This window comes from Cydia splendana, chromosome 10, assembly GCF_910591565.1.
Source record: "Cydia splendana chromosome 10, ilCydSple1.2, whole genome shotgun sequence".
Classification (NCBI taxonomy): domain Eukaryota; kingdom Metazoa; phylum Arthropoda; class Insecta; order Lepidoptera; family Tortricidae; genus Cydia; species Cydia splendana.
This window is the reverse complement of record NC_085969.1, coordinates 13,593,318-13,606,336: the sequence shown is the minus strand read 5'-3', so window position 1 is coordinate 13,606,336 and position 13,019 is coordinate 13,593,318. Positions and strand designations below refer to the sequence as shown.

The 13,019-nt window shown below is 35.9% G+C and overlaps 1 protein-coding gene across 1 annotated transcript; it reads left to right on the top strand.

Moving 5' to 3' along the window:
* The first annotated feature begins 506 nt into the window (after window positions 1-506).
* LOC134794320 (glutamate receptor ionotropic, kainate 3-like) lies at window positions 507-11,378 on the top strand. Its single transcript, XM_063766091.1, has 17 exons — window positions 507-849; window positions 1,621-1,763; window positions 2,348-2,515; window positions 3,233-3,384; window positions 3,660-3,856; window positions 4,210-4,412; window positions 4,634-4,738; window positions 5,115-5,234; window positions 5,448-5,651; window positions 5,732-5,893; window positions 6,415-6,614; window positions 7,040-7,238; window positions 7,666-7,754; window positions 8,193-8,323; window positions 10,271-10,386; window positions 10,709-10,855; window positions 11,062-11,378. Exons 1-17 carry the CDS (start codon window positions 783-785, stop codon window positions 11,332-11,334), a joined length of 2,676 nt encoding a protein of 891 aa, XP_063622161.1. The 5' UTR covers window positions 507-782; the 3' UTR covers window positions 11,335-11,378.
* Window positions 11,379-13,019: the final 1,641 nt, after the last annotated feature.

Sequence of the window (13,019 nt, the reverse complement as noted above, 5' to 3'; positions counted from 1 at the left end):
TCCGAGAAACTATTTCTTTTTAAACAGTTTTGGGATATTTCGGGTTTTTTATATTCGCAAAAAGACGCAACTAAGCGTTTATTGTAATATGTAGAAGCTTTTTTGCGTTTCGGGATTCTAAAAAATCACTTCAACATGAATATTTTCACAGGAAGGGCTGTTTTTAGAGGAGCTTTTATTCAGTCCGTACCATTCTGCCATGTCTGTAATTTAGTCAAACTGGATCTCGGCCCGTTTTCGGTGTCCGATTGAGCTATACCTAATGTACTTTTGCAAATCTATTTATTTACAGAAATACGATGTGGTGCTACACATAATATCACTTATTTATATGGCGTCATTGACAAAAAGGTAATTTTATTGAAGATTCTATAATTAGGTACCTATACTTACCACAGGCGCTGTCCAATCAAATTGGGCAATTTTAAATATCTAAGTAGGTAGTCAATATAATTGTAAAGAAAAGTAAAGTACTATATCAATAAATTTTAGGTCGTGGTTTTAATAACCGCATCCATATTCGCCCCATCACTGTCTGCCGCCGCGACGGTCGCAAGGTATGTCGTTTTGGAGAATAGCGTTAAATATAGGTTAGGATTATTTCTGTCGCGTCGGCGCACAATCTAAACACATTACATAGAACCGGCGTAAACTCCAAACGTTTATACAGTTAACCGATTACTTATACTAATTAGATCGTGTAAACTCGTTAAATTTTAAGACCTGCGGTTAATATGTGAAAGATCGTAAACTTAACTATTTTAAAGTGGATGTAGTTAAGAATGATTAAAGTGATAGTACTAGGAGTGTTGGCGCAATGTGTTTTTATACAAAGCCAGTTTGTAATAGGTAAATATTTATATAAATCTTGTTGTTTACTAACATTAGGACCGTGTTCATTAGAAAATGACTAAATATTTAAGATGTTACAAGCCGTTGGTAGGTTTATTTCAGTACTTCCTTGGGATTGATATTTATTTATGCCCATGAACCTTAGTCCTCACCTTAACATTACTAGGTATGCCAAGAAAATGACTGTCGACTGGCATAATTACTAGTCTACCAAAATATTACTCTCCTTGTAATGTATGAATTCTGCAAAATATATAAGTAACTACGTAGATCAATAGAAAATGACTAATACGAGAGTTTCTCGATATCCGAAAGAAGTGGTTCATTTGTCCCATGACTAATGGCGATAAATTTGCAGTAAATACCTTTTCTTTACCTAAGTTATGCAGTACTTACCTACTGCAACATCTTGGAAATACCTACCTACAGTTTGCAAAAAGTTAATTGAAGTGTTAACTGACTGACTTTGACCGAGTGACTGAGCTCCCGATATAGATCAATATTTTCTCTTTCAGTTTATATGGTTCCGTTGTTTAAATAGTGACAGATAACTTAGAGGCTAAACCGTTCAAAAATCTTGAAATTTGGTAAACATATTCTTTAAATATTTTAGAGCTCGACTAAGATTCTTTTTTCAAATAAAATCAAAGGGGAAATAATGAAGACTTGAATTTGGAATTGATTTTTTTTGCCACTTTTTCGCGAACTGAGTCACGGGCAGAGGCTTTTAGCTGCTATTTACTAAACTACATTTACTTTTCATTTCAGGGGGTTTATTTTATGAAGGAGATGAGTTAGACGTAACACTGACCAACAGCGCTGAACACTTTGGGTTCCAGGTGTTGATCAGAAAAGTGTCACGAAAGGGAGAATTGATAGAAGCTGGAGAACACGTGTGCAACCTCGCCAATGTGAGTCTATGAATAATCAAAATAATCGTCACATACGTCGTCCTAATACGCGATTATATATAGTTGACAGAAGTTTTCAAACTGCTGGAAACATTTCGTATGACCAAAAACGTGGGTCAAAATAAAAGTCAGTCGTGCCGTATAGAGCAGGAAAAATCGTTTTGAATAAAATGCGGAAAGATTACTGAAAAAATCGGCAAGTTTCCTACACTGTTAAAAATTATGTTAAAAAACATTTTACGTAATTCTCGTAAATTTTTACGAGAATTACGTAAAATGTCATATTTTTCCGTAAATTTCCCAGAATTTTTCGGGAATTTTACAGGATTATGTAATTTTTTGCATGTAAAATTACATAATTTTTAACAGTGTAATCAAACACAGACAAAAGGTTAATTTGGCCAAACCTCCCGAATACTTATGTGTAAATGGTAAAATAGTTGTATTTTAATTATGTTGCACTGGAATTTATTTTTCATACCAATTTTTAATACTTATATTGCTCAAAATTTGTATAGTGACGTTTACATTATTATATTTCGTAAAGTAAATAGTATTATAACCACAATCTAATACTTTTTCAGGCAGGTGTCATTGGTATCATTGACGGCACCAGCGGGAAAGTCACCGCACACGTCCAAGCGATATGTGACTTGTTGGACATTCCGCACATCCTGATCGACCACAATGACTTGATCAAGGAGGACTGGTTCCATCTCAACCTGCATCCCAGCCCTCAGGCTTATAACATGGCAAGAATATATCATCATTAAAATATTAGCTAAAATAAATCTACTAACAGAAAGTAACCGCTCTCATGTAGGTAATATAATTACAACCGTAACGTACGTCTATGTTGTTTTTTTTTTCACATGCTAAATATGTATAAGTAAGTACAACTAGTTTGCTGTTACCATCCAGATCTTTTAGGCATCATTGGTCTAGGTACCAGTCTATAAGCAATGTAGCCCATTTAGTTAAGAGCATCTAAGATGGTTATAAACTTATAATTTCACTTATAGGTAGCAAGAAAGTGAGCACAAACGTGAAACCGGGTTCTTTATAAGCACCCATATTTATTAAGAGCCCATCAACGTGCACACTAGCGCCCCTGCTAATTAATCGTGATTATTTAAATTTAACGAAAGATATTTAAAAAAGAGGGCCGCTACGTTCTTTTATTTATTTAAGTACCTTTTCAATACATCAAACTAGTTTTTATGTTGCTGGATTCGTCAATCTATGAACTCAAAACAAAAACGGCCGTTTTAACTTTGGACGCATAGATTGATGAATCCAGCAACATAAAAACTAGTTTGATGTATTCAAAAGTAAATACAAAATGCAGTACGTTTTAAATATTTTTTAAATATCTGTCGTTATATTTAAATAATCACGATTATTTAGCAGTGGCGCTAGTGTGCACGTTGATGGGCTCTTAACTAAACGTAAACATGTTTTATCTCCAGGTCATATCAAAGCTAGTTGAATTGAAAAAATGGACAAACGTCACCATTATGTACGAGAAGGGCTACAGTTTGATGCGGGTGAGCGACGTGCTGGAAATGGCCAGCAAGACCATGACTGTCTCCATTCGAGAACTAAGTGGGAAGGACTATAGGTGGGTATCTATTTTCTCAGTCATAGTCCTATTTGTTAGTAGTTTCTTAAAGCAACTTCGCTTTAAAACCGAATGTTAATGTGTGTCCTTTGGAAGCAGTCTAACATTGTAAACAAGTGTTAAAGAATGGCTCTTATGTAGTTATAGTTACTAATATGGTAACAAGAACAACTAAAATTTAATGACATATCGACCTGCTTGCTAAACAATACAATCTCTAATTTATATTATATTACACTATAAGTAGTTAGTTAGTACCTACTGTTTTTTTTCAGAGACGTCCTCATAAATTCGAAGAGGAATGGATACACGAATTTCATCGTGGATTGTCCATCGAAGAAACTAGAACAGTTCTTAAAGCATGCCCAACAAGTGGGCTTGATGGCCGATGAGCACTCTTACATATTCTTGTCGCTTGATTTGTTTTATAAGGATTTAACTTCGTACAGATATGGGGGCGTCAACATGACTGGTAAGCTTTTTTATTAAGTAGCCTACTTTAGTATCCCACTCCTCCCCTCTTTTCCCCATCCGGTCCTGTTCTAACTGTTTCACATCATTCGTCGTAGGTAGTACGCGTCTAAGTCGTTCCGACATCTCCTTTTTGATCTGCTGTTACAATACCACCAGCAGGCAAAATTTGTCCATTACCTAATCAATTGGGTAAAGGCCACTAGAACGATATTATGTTTTAGCTCTCCTCATTTCGCTTTTTTTAGGATGTCCCATGTTACAACTTCCTGCCGTGTAGGTTGTTCGAGAACCGGGCTGTTGCCCGTTGGGGCTATACTTGATTGTCTTAAAATGAATTCCTATTTTTTTCAGGTTTTATGATTTCCAAAACCACAGACTGGACGATGGAGCAGAGTTACAATGAAATTAAACAATACTTGATACATGATGCTGTGAAGTTGTTAAATGAAACTATTAAAATGGTGAAGGACATGACTGTAGATTCTGGCACTGTCAACTGTGAAGATTACAATTCCTGGGATTACGGATCCTCTATTTTAAACTTCATGAAAACGGTGATTTTTCTGTATTATTATTTTGTCGTGCAATGTATTTATTCTAACTTAGGGCGGAAAAACTAATGCATACATTTAAGGTCCTGTTTTGTCATAAAAAAATAACCAAGGAGATGAAATTTTATGAGTAGAACAAATTTATTCTTATTCCTCCGGAAACTTTATTTATGATTTCATATAGAGAAAGTTGGTGTTTATCTTCCGTTCTTTTCTGTTTCTAGAATAAGATTGAGGAATCAACAGGACCACTAATATTTGATGAATTCGGTCAGAGATCAGATGTGCACATAAACATTTTGGAATTAACATCTGCAGGTAGTCAGCTGGTAAGATTGTTTAAAAGGGTGTGTTTTAAATCGACTCGAATTGCGAATTACCTATTCGCACGTATTTCATACGACGTTTTACAATACATTTGACCCTTTAAATTTTCGAAATATACACGTAAATTGCTAATTACCGCACTAGTGCGGTAAAGTATTCATGTTGACTAAAAGTTTCAAAATATTACGACACCTGATAGAAATTGCAAGCTCTTGATAGTAGTAACCACATCACACACAGTGTAATAGCATAGTTAGCTACAACGGCCATTCCTGGGTCGATTATTGTTTAAAGCGATTAATAATTTAATATTCCTCTCTACTAATACATACATATTTTCATGAAGTTTATGATACAGAGGTACAATGATTTTTTCAGATGGGAGATTGGGACTTTAAGGAGAACGATATTACAGTAAATCGACCGTTACTTTTGATGCCTGACATCACCGGAGAATCCATAATGAGAAACCTAACATTTAAAATACTCGTTGCAATGGTATTTATACTAAATCATTCCCTCGAGAGTAACTTACAGAAAACTTACAAAATTTTCTGATACATACATATGAACATAGGATAGGCACGCCCTGAAATAAACATACAACAGATGAATTTTCAAACGATTTATTTTTTCTAGTTACCACAGATTGTAACTATCAAGTTGGGAGTGCTAAATAAATTATAATTACTTGTTTTCTTATAATTCTAGGTCTCACCATTTTGCTACCTAAAAGAGTCTGCCACGACGCTGACGGGTAACGACCGTTACGAAGGTTTTGCTATCGACTTATTTGAAAGACTAGCTGATGAATTAGGATTCCAATGCGAATTTGAAGTGACAGGTCTCAAATATGGAGGCTGGAATGAGACTCTGAAGGACACGGACGGGATAGCTGGGGAAATCGATCACGGGGTCAGTCCAACATAATTGTTTATTAATTTTCATGTAAACTGACAGAGTTCCTGGCTTTCAATGATATGCATTCCTTTCAGAAAGCGGATTTCGGCATTTGCGATTTTACTATAACATCAAACAGATTAAAAGCTATTGACTTCTTAACACCATTTATGTCACTTGGCATCGCAATTCTTTACCGTGAGCCCAGTAAACAGCCCCCGGCAATGTTTTCGTTCATGGAAGTGTTCGCACCAGAGGTGAGGAATACTGGTTCAAGTTCTAATTATAACAGGTTATATTTTGCAATTTTTATGGTTATTTGTATTACAGTTCGCTCATGCCAGAGACGAAATACGGCAGTTTTCCTACGAACTTTCCTGTAGGGCTAAGATGGTCGCCTTTTTATCATCTGTCACCATACTTGTCACGCGTGTTCTAATTCTAACAAGTATGAAAGCGCGAAAGTGACGCATGACATGACAGGTGATAAAAATGCGACCATGATGTCCGTGCTGGGTTTGGCAGTATTGGTTTAAGATCTTTTTCAATGATAACTAATAATATTTGTCATGTTTTACAACGGTGAGGTTAAAAGTTGTGTTGCACTCTGCAGTAGAGTTTGCTTGCCTGTCATGATTAGAAACCCTTGGAAAGCTAGTTAAATTTTTCGAATCAATCTTGGATTATTTCACTTAATTGTGTCTCAATATAAGCCAGAGAGAAAGTTAAATGACAACTATGTTTTCATAATAAATAACTATTGCTTTAATATTTCTAGGTTTGGTATTACATGGTACTGATACAACTACTTCTCGGGGTGATTATGATCCTGGTGGGGCGATTGTCGCACAAGGAGTGGCAGAATCCGCAGCCCTGTATCGAGGAGCCGGAGGAACTAAGCAATCAGTTCAGCTTTGCCAATTCCGTGTGGCTCATCATTGGCTCAGTCATGCAACAGGGTTCCGAAATTGCCCCGATGTAAGAAACTTCACTTTAACTTTAAAATGAGACTCCGTGGAATGAAAGAAGATATTGATACCTACAAAAATTTTACTAACCCTTTTCTGTCTGTCTGTCGTTCTTGCTGCTTGATTTGCAGATCCGCAGCTATTTTGATTAATAACAATAATTAGTCTTTGCGGAAAGAGAAGTCTTGGAATATAAGGGAACCAATACAAAATATGACTTTTACAGGCCAATTCAAATGTGCAACTGACATCAAAATGACATTTGAATAATATCAGTACGTTGTCATACGCGCCTTTTTTTTCGCTCGGATTTGTCCATGTATTAGTGCGAGCGACACGCACGCGCGTATGACAGCTAACTGTTGATTCAAATATCTTTTTGATGTTCGGTGCGCGTTCGAATTGGCCTGTTTGTGAAATGACTTTTGTTTACAGCGCCTTTGCTCCGCGCATGATAACGAGTATATGGTGGTTCTTCACTATGATCATGGTTGCATCGTATGTTGGGACCTTGGTGGCCTTTCTTGTAGTGGAGAAGAACGTTTTACCCTTCGAAAATGCGTATGATCTGTATGAAACTAAGAACATCATGTATGGTGCCAAAGATACGGGGTCAACTATTCAATTTTTTAAGGTGCCTAATTCTTTACTAATAAACGAACTTTCCTGGATCGGGACTAAAATATGTAAAAACCCAGCATTTGCACTTCGATTGTGCTATTTGGTAAAATGGAACTGCTCATACGGACCAGAATGGAACTCCTCTACGACAAAATATATTTAAAAGTCTTGACGCTAATTATAATTGTTATGAGACGGTTGTAAATAATGAAATGGCATTTCAAACTGTTTTGTGAAGTCGTTTTTTTTAAAGATTATATTAGGTACTTTTATCACGAAATGTAAAGAAATATATGTTAGTAATTTGATACAGAACTATTTTTTGTATAAAGATATAGGTACGAATTACTAAAAACTGAAGTCAAACACTATCATTATGTAATTGTGTGTGTATTATCTCTTTAATTTTAAAAATATATCAATATTACAACACGTTTTAGGACTCACAAGATAATACATACAAAAAAATGTATGAAAAAATGGTCAAGAATGGTTGGAATGCCCCCGGTAACGACGAAGGAGTACAGAAGTAGGTTTCTTTATTTTATTTTTAGGTATCTATGATATCAAAAATCCCGTATTTATGCTTAATTTAACGTCAATCAGCTATTACGTTTAACTCTTGAAGCGTCTAATAAACCACTCAGGTTACAGTCATAATATTCATAATGTCCTGGTAACGTCCGAGCTCCCTCATTGAGACATGACGTAATTTTCCCTATTTTTCGATCTGTGTAGCAGGAATTTTTGAATTTTATGAGTTATAATATCGTTAGAAAGATATCGGTAGCAAGTGTCTGTGTTTCAAAATATTTACGAGTAAAATATGATTACCTACCATGTAGGTATTCAGTTTCAAACTATACCTATACTAATTGGCCTAGCGCTTTTATACGATAAGAAAAGCGCCAAAATGTCACCTCTAAAATATGACCTTTCCATCTTTGATTAGTAGCTTTTTTTTCAGGGCAGAAACCATGAATTATGCATTTTTTATGGAATCGCCTTCAATTGAATATTACAAAGAAAGACATTGCTCGTTGATGCAAATTGGTGATCTGTTAGACTCAAAGAGTTATGGCATTGGAATAAAAAAAGGTATTTATAAATATAGATTCTGAACCGTAAAGATACACGTACAAGTGAATTATTCAGTAGGTACTTAAGTAATTATTAGTGCGTAAGGAATTCGGTTTATTATAGTAGTAGCGGTTGACCAAAATCAGCTGCAAATGGTGTTAAAGGTATGAAAATCGGCACGATTAATCTTTAGGCCATTTGAATCAATTTGACCCGTAGCACCAAAAAAAAACCGGACAGGAGTTATGACGTGATCTTTTTTTTTTGTATGGAAAAATAAAAAAAATTGTTCAGAAACCTATCAATGTGTGGTATTAAAAGAAATGGAATTTTGAGCCGGTTCTAAAAATATATCACATTATTATATTTCCGTCACTTGGATTCAATTAAAATAAAAATAATTTTCAAAACATACCAAGTTTGGGCTCCTCCAGATACGAAACCGTTAAATTATTTTTTGCAAAATATACCTCAAGTAATACCCGATATCCTCATATCTAACCCCAAGAAATTAATTTCGAAAATATTTAGTTTTAGTATTTATAAAATAATAATATTATTACAAATTGTGATCTATCAATATATCAATGAAACGGCCTCCTAGCCTAGTCGATAGTGACCCTGCCTATTTATTTATTTTATTTAGAAATTTAATTCAGGCAACAAGGCCCATATTACAAATACCTTACAGATTAACATACATATGTAGCAGGAGGTCTCAGGTTCGAATCCTGGTAAGGGCATTTATTTGTGTGTTCATCATCATCATCACACAAATATATGCCCGTATACACATATATACAAGCCCTGGTAAGGGCATTTATGTAATAATAAAAAAAAAAATACTAAAACTAAATATTTTCGAAATTAATTTCTTGGGGTTAGATATGAGGATATTAGGTATTACTTGAGGTATATTTTGCAAAAAATAATTCAACGGTTTCGTATCTGGAGGAGCCCAAACTTGGTATGTTTTGAAAATTATATTTATTTTAATTGAATGCAAGTGACGGAAATATAATAATGTGATATATTTTTAGAACCGGCTCAAAATGCCCTTTCAGTTAATACCACACACGACAGGTTTCTGAACATTTTTTTTTTATTTTTCCATACTAAAAAAAGATGACGTCATAATTCCTTTCCGTTTGTTTTTTTTTTGGTGCTACGGGTCAAATTGATTCAAATGGCCTAAAGATTAATCGTGCCGATTTTCATACCTTTAACACCATTTGCAGCTGATTCCCGAATTTCAGGCTGTACGGCTATCACTATTAGGAATGTTGAGTAAAAAAATAACACACCGCGGCAACAAATTGTTTCAGAATACTACTACGTATTAGGTAAGGTACCTAGTATTTTTACTAGACACCTGAAACTTATGCAGACAACAATCTCGCGATGTCAGTACAAATCTACATAGTTGTCAATATCTATGTCTATTGAATATCTATATTGACAATAGTTAACATTATGTGTAGTGGGTGATTTGAAAATGTGATATTTACCCCAAACTTTTTCATACACTATTCGTCGGGTAGTTGCACAAATCTCTGTTTTGGCATTTTGCACATCAGTTAGCCGCGACCACGACCAGTGAAACCTGTGTCGAAACGTCGGTAAATAAAGGTAATAAAATAAATTCGCGATAGACCCGTCTATAAGGGCTAATTTAGACGGCGCGTGAACTCGCATGCGATTTTAGTTACATTGCGGATTGTTGGTTACGTCCAATTCAACCGACGACCGATCAAAAACCGCAATGTAATGAAACTCGCATGCGAGTTCTCACATCGTCTAAATGAGCCTTATATGTGAGTTAATATGTGTTCATGTTCAAAACGCGAATATTTAAATCGTGTTCTTGTGACTGTGGCTTTTCTAAATTTAGCAAGGTTTTTACGAACCAACATCATTTTTATTGTTATGATATGTATATTTATTAATTAGATTTGCCAATTTCAGGTTCACCCTATAAAAAAGTAATGGACGATGCATTACTGAGACTTCAGGAAATCGGAGAGTTACAGAAACTGAGAGATCTGTGGTGGAAAGAAAAAAGAGGAGGGGGAAAATGTGGGGTAAGCATGTCTGTAAACTATCTAATTACTGGTGAAAATTTTTCACTGAAAATCGTCTACATAACGGCACCGACATCGATTTTGTCGCCTACCGATGCCATTGTTGGACAAAATTCATTCATAAAGTGTTAATGCAAATTTGCAGCTGGGTGTATTTACACATTCGTGCGAATGGAGAGGCGACGGAAGAGGCGAATTCGTTTTTTCTGCGTTCACATTACTGGCGCACGCTATTCGCCACTTGCACGAATGTCTAACTGAGACATTTCACGTTGTTCTACACGATATTGATTAAAAACGTGTTTTTTTTTTGTCACTACAGCAAGAGACAAAAGAAGAGGAAAAACAATTAGGGATGAAGCATATGACAGGGGTGTTTGTTGTTCTGGGAGTAGGTTGTATTCTCGGTATAGTCATTTCGATACTCGACATGTTGTGGGGAGTCTTCCAGCGGTCTGTCAAATACAAAGTAAGTAAGACATTGTTAATGTGTTGCCCCGTAATATTTTAGGTTTCCGCAGTCAACAAGAAACCAAGTATAAATATATTGTCTTCTCATTATATCCATCTGTCAATAATCCGGAAGTTTAATTAGCTCAAAAATATTTAGTACTCTAGTCGTTACGTCGAGAAAGTGTAGGTAAAAAGTTTATTTTCCACTTTTTATGTTTACAGACTACATTCAAATACGAGCTGGTTGAAGAACTGAAATTCGCCTTAAAGTTTAGCGGTGACGTGAAGCCGGTGAAACGCCCAGCGAAGACCGACGAGTCCCCCGAGGCCGACGCCGTGGCCGAGGCCGAAGGCAAGGACGAGCTGCGGTCTCTGCGCTCGCTGTCGGTGCGGTCTGCGAGCACCCGGAGGTCAAGAAGTCACTCGCATAGCTCGCGCCATTCTCCTTCTGATCTTAGTGTCCAATTTGCCAGGAGAAGGCGGTATTCTCCGTGATAGAAGTAAACGAGATCTGATTTTTCTTGGCTATTTCTGTTATAAGTGGCAATAAGTACTAGGTAAAACAGGGACGTGATTTATTTATTACTAATTTATTGCTAATATTTATCAATTTTTAAACAAAAATTGTATGTAGGTACAATCGCCTGCGCTCGCGGCGTGTTCCAGTTAAGAAAAATTTGCCTTAATCCTTCCAACCGAGCGGCTACCTGGCTACCTGCAAGGCGTTCAAACGAATATCGCTCTCGGGCGGAACACCGCGAGCGCAGGTGATTGTACATGTTATTGCCATAATTAACATTAATTATACTTCTTTAAAAAACATAACATGTATTTTTTTTAATTCGACATTATTTTTTTTCTGAATATGGAGGTAAGTATATAATTTACACAAGAAAGTGCCGCTTTTGCAAAAAAATACATTTTATGTATGTAAGTATTAATATTATATATTTATAATGGGTCATAATAAACATAATAAAGCTCCTTAAATAAATGGTTATGAGTGTTATGTCGTCATTAATTTCTCTGAGCCTTAGAACAGGCGATGTTGTCCGCTGTGATACATGGGGCTTTATGTCCTAGCCTTTTATTCCAACTGCCTATCAAGCGAAAGCGAGTCGAACTGAACCTCTAATGAAGAATAAAGAGACGAGTATACGAGTATAAGTTAATGGGCATTTGGTCATGACCCTTTTCATTGTTCCTTTCTAAAATTATATTTATAAGAACAATGATGGACCGACTGGAACCCAGCGAAGAATATAATATCAATCCTTCTTGAGCTTACTGTGGCCATAGTCAATTTAATAAAGTAAAGTTAATAGCCAGAGAGCTAGCTACGGAAATAGGTATGCAATTTATAGAGCAACGAAATATACTATCATTATTAAATAATCCGGGCGCCTGGCAGCTGTTCAGCGGTGGGTGTAACAGTGGTTGGGCAACAAAGGGGTTGTAAAATCAATTAAATTTGTGTAATTTATAGAGCTCTGTGTTTGGTGTGATATCATAGCTAATTATGTATTTAATTCAAATATAACAATGCCAGGCGTTTTATTTTGGGGAAAAGTAGTACCAGGTGATGAAAGTACACAAACCTGCCTGCATGAAGACCACGGTCAAATTGCACCTGACTCACAATTGCTTTACGCATAGTCGTATATGTCTTCTACTTTTTGTACTCTGTCACAGAATAAATAATAGTACTACTCTGTTCAATTACGCCTAGGTAAGTGTTAAGAAAAAGTAGAAGACATATTGAATATATACGACTATGCGTAAAGCAGTTGTGAGTCAGGTGCAATTTGACGTTTATAGTAGGCGCTTTATGCTGGTTTGCCCTGCACTTGCCCATGCTCGGTGAGAAACAGGAATAACAACTGCAAGAGGACACGGCGCGACCGCGATCTTTCAAACGCCGCCATTAGCCGGACAAATTGCTGAGAAACTTATAACTTCATTTGATCTCCCTGAAGCATACACCGTTGAGTTGAGGTACCTACTTGACAGACTTTTACGGCACATTACTTACGTAATAACTTGACATCGAGAAAATTAAATACCAAATATTAATTTCAAAGAGCTGAAACCCAATAATGAATTTGTGGACTGTGATAAAATCAAAGACGCAAAATCGGTAAACACGGTTTGGATCAACTGTATGAACATCTGTTTGGCAC

Bases quoted from the DNA above. Each gene is read 5' to 3' on its own strand.
- LOC134794320 (XM_063766091.1), top strand. From the start codon at position 783: ATGATTAAAGTGATAGTACTAGGAGTGTTGGCGCAATGTGTTTTTATA. The intron at 7,755-8,192 runs GTAGGTTTCTTT...CTTTTTTTTCAG, and splicing joins AACGACGAAGGAGTACAGAA to GGCAGAAACCATGAATTATG. The intron at 10,856-11,061 runs GTAAGTAAGACA...TTATGTTTACAG, and splicing joins AGCGGTCTGTCAAATACAAA to ACTACATTCAAATACGAGCT.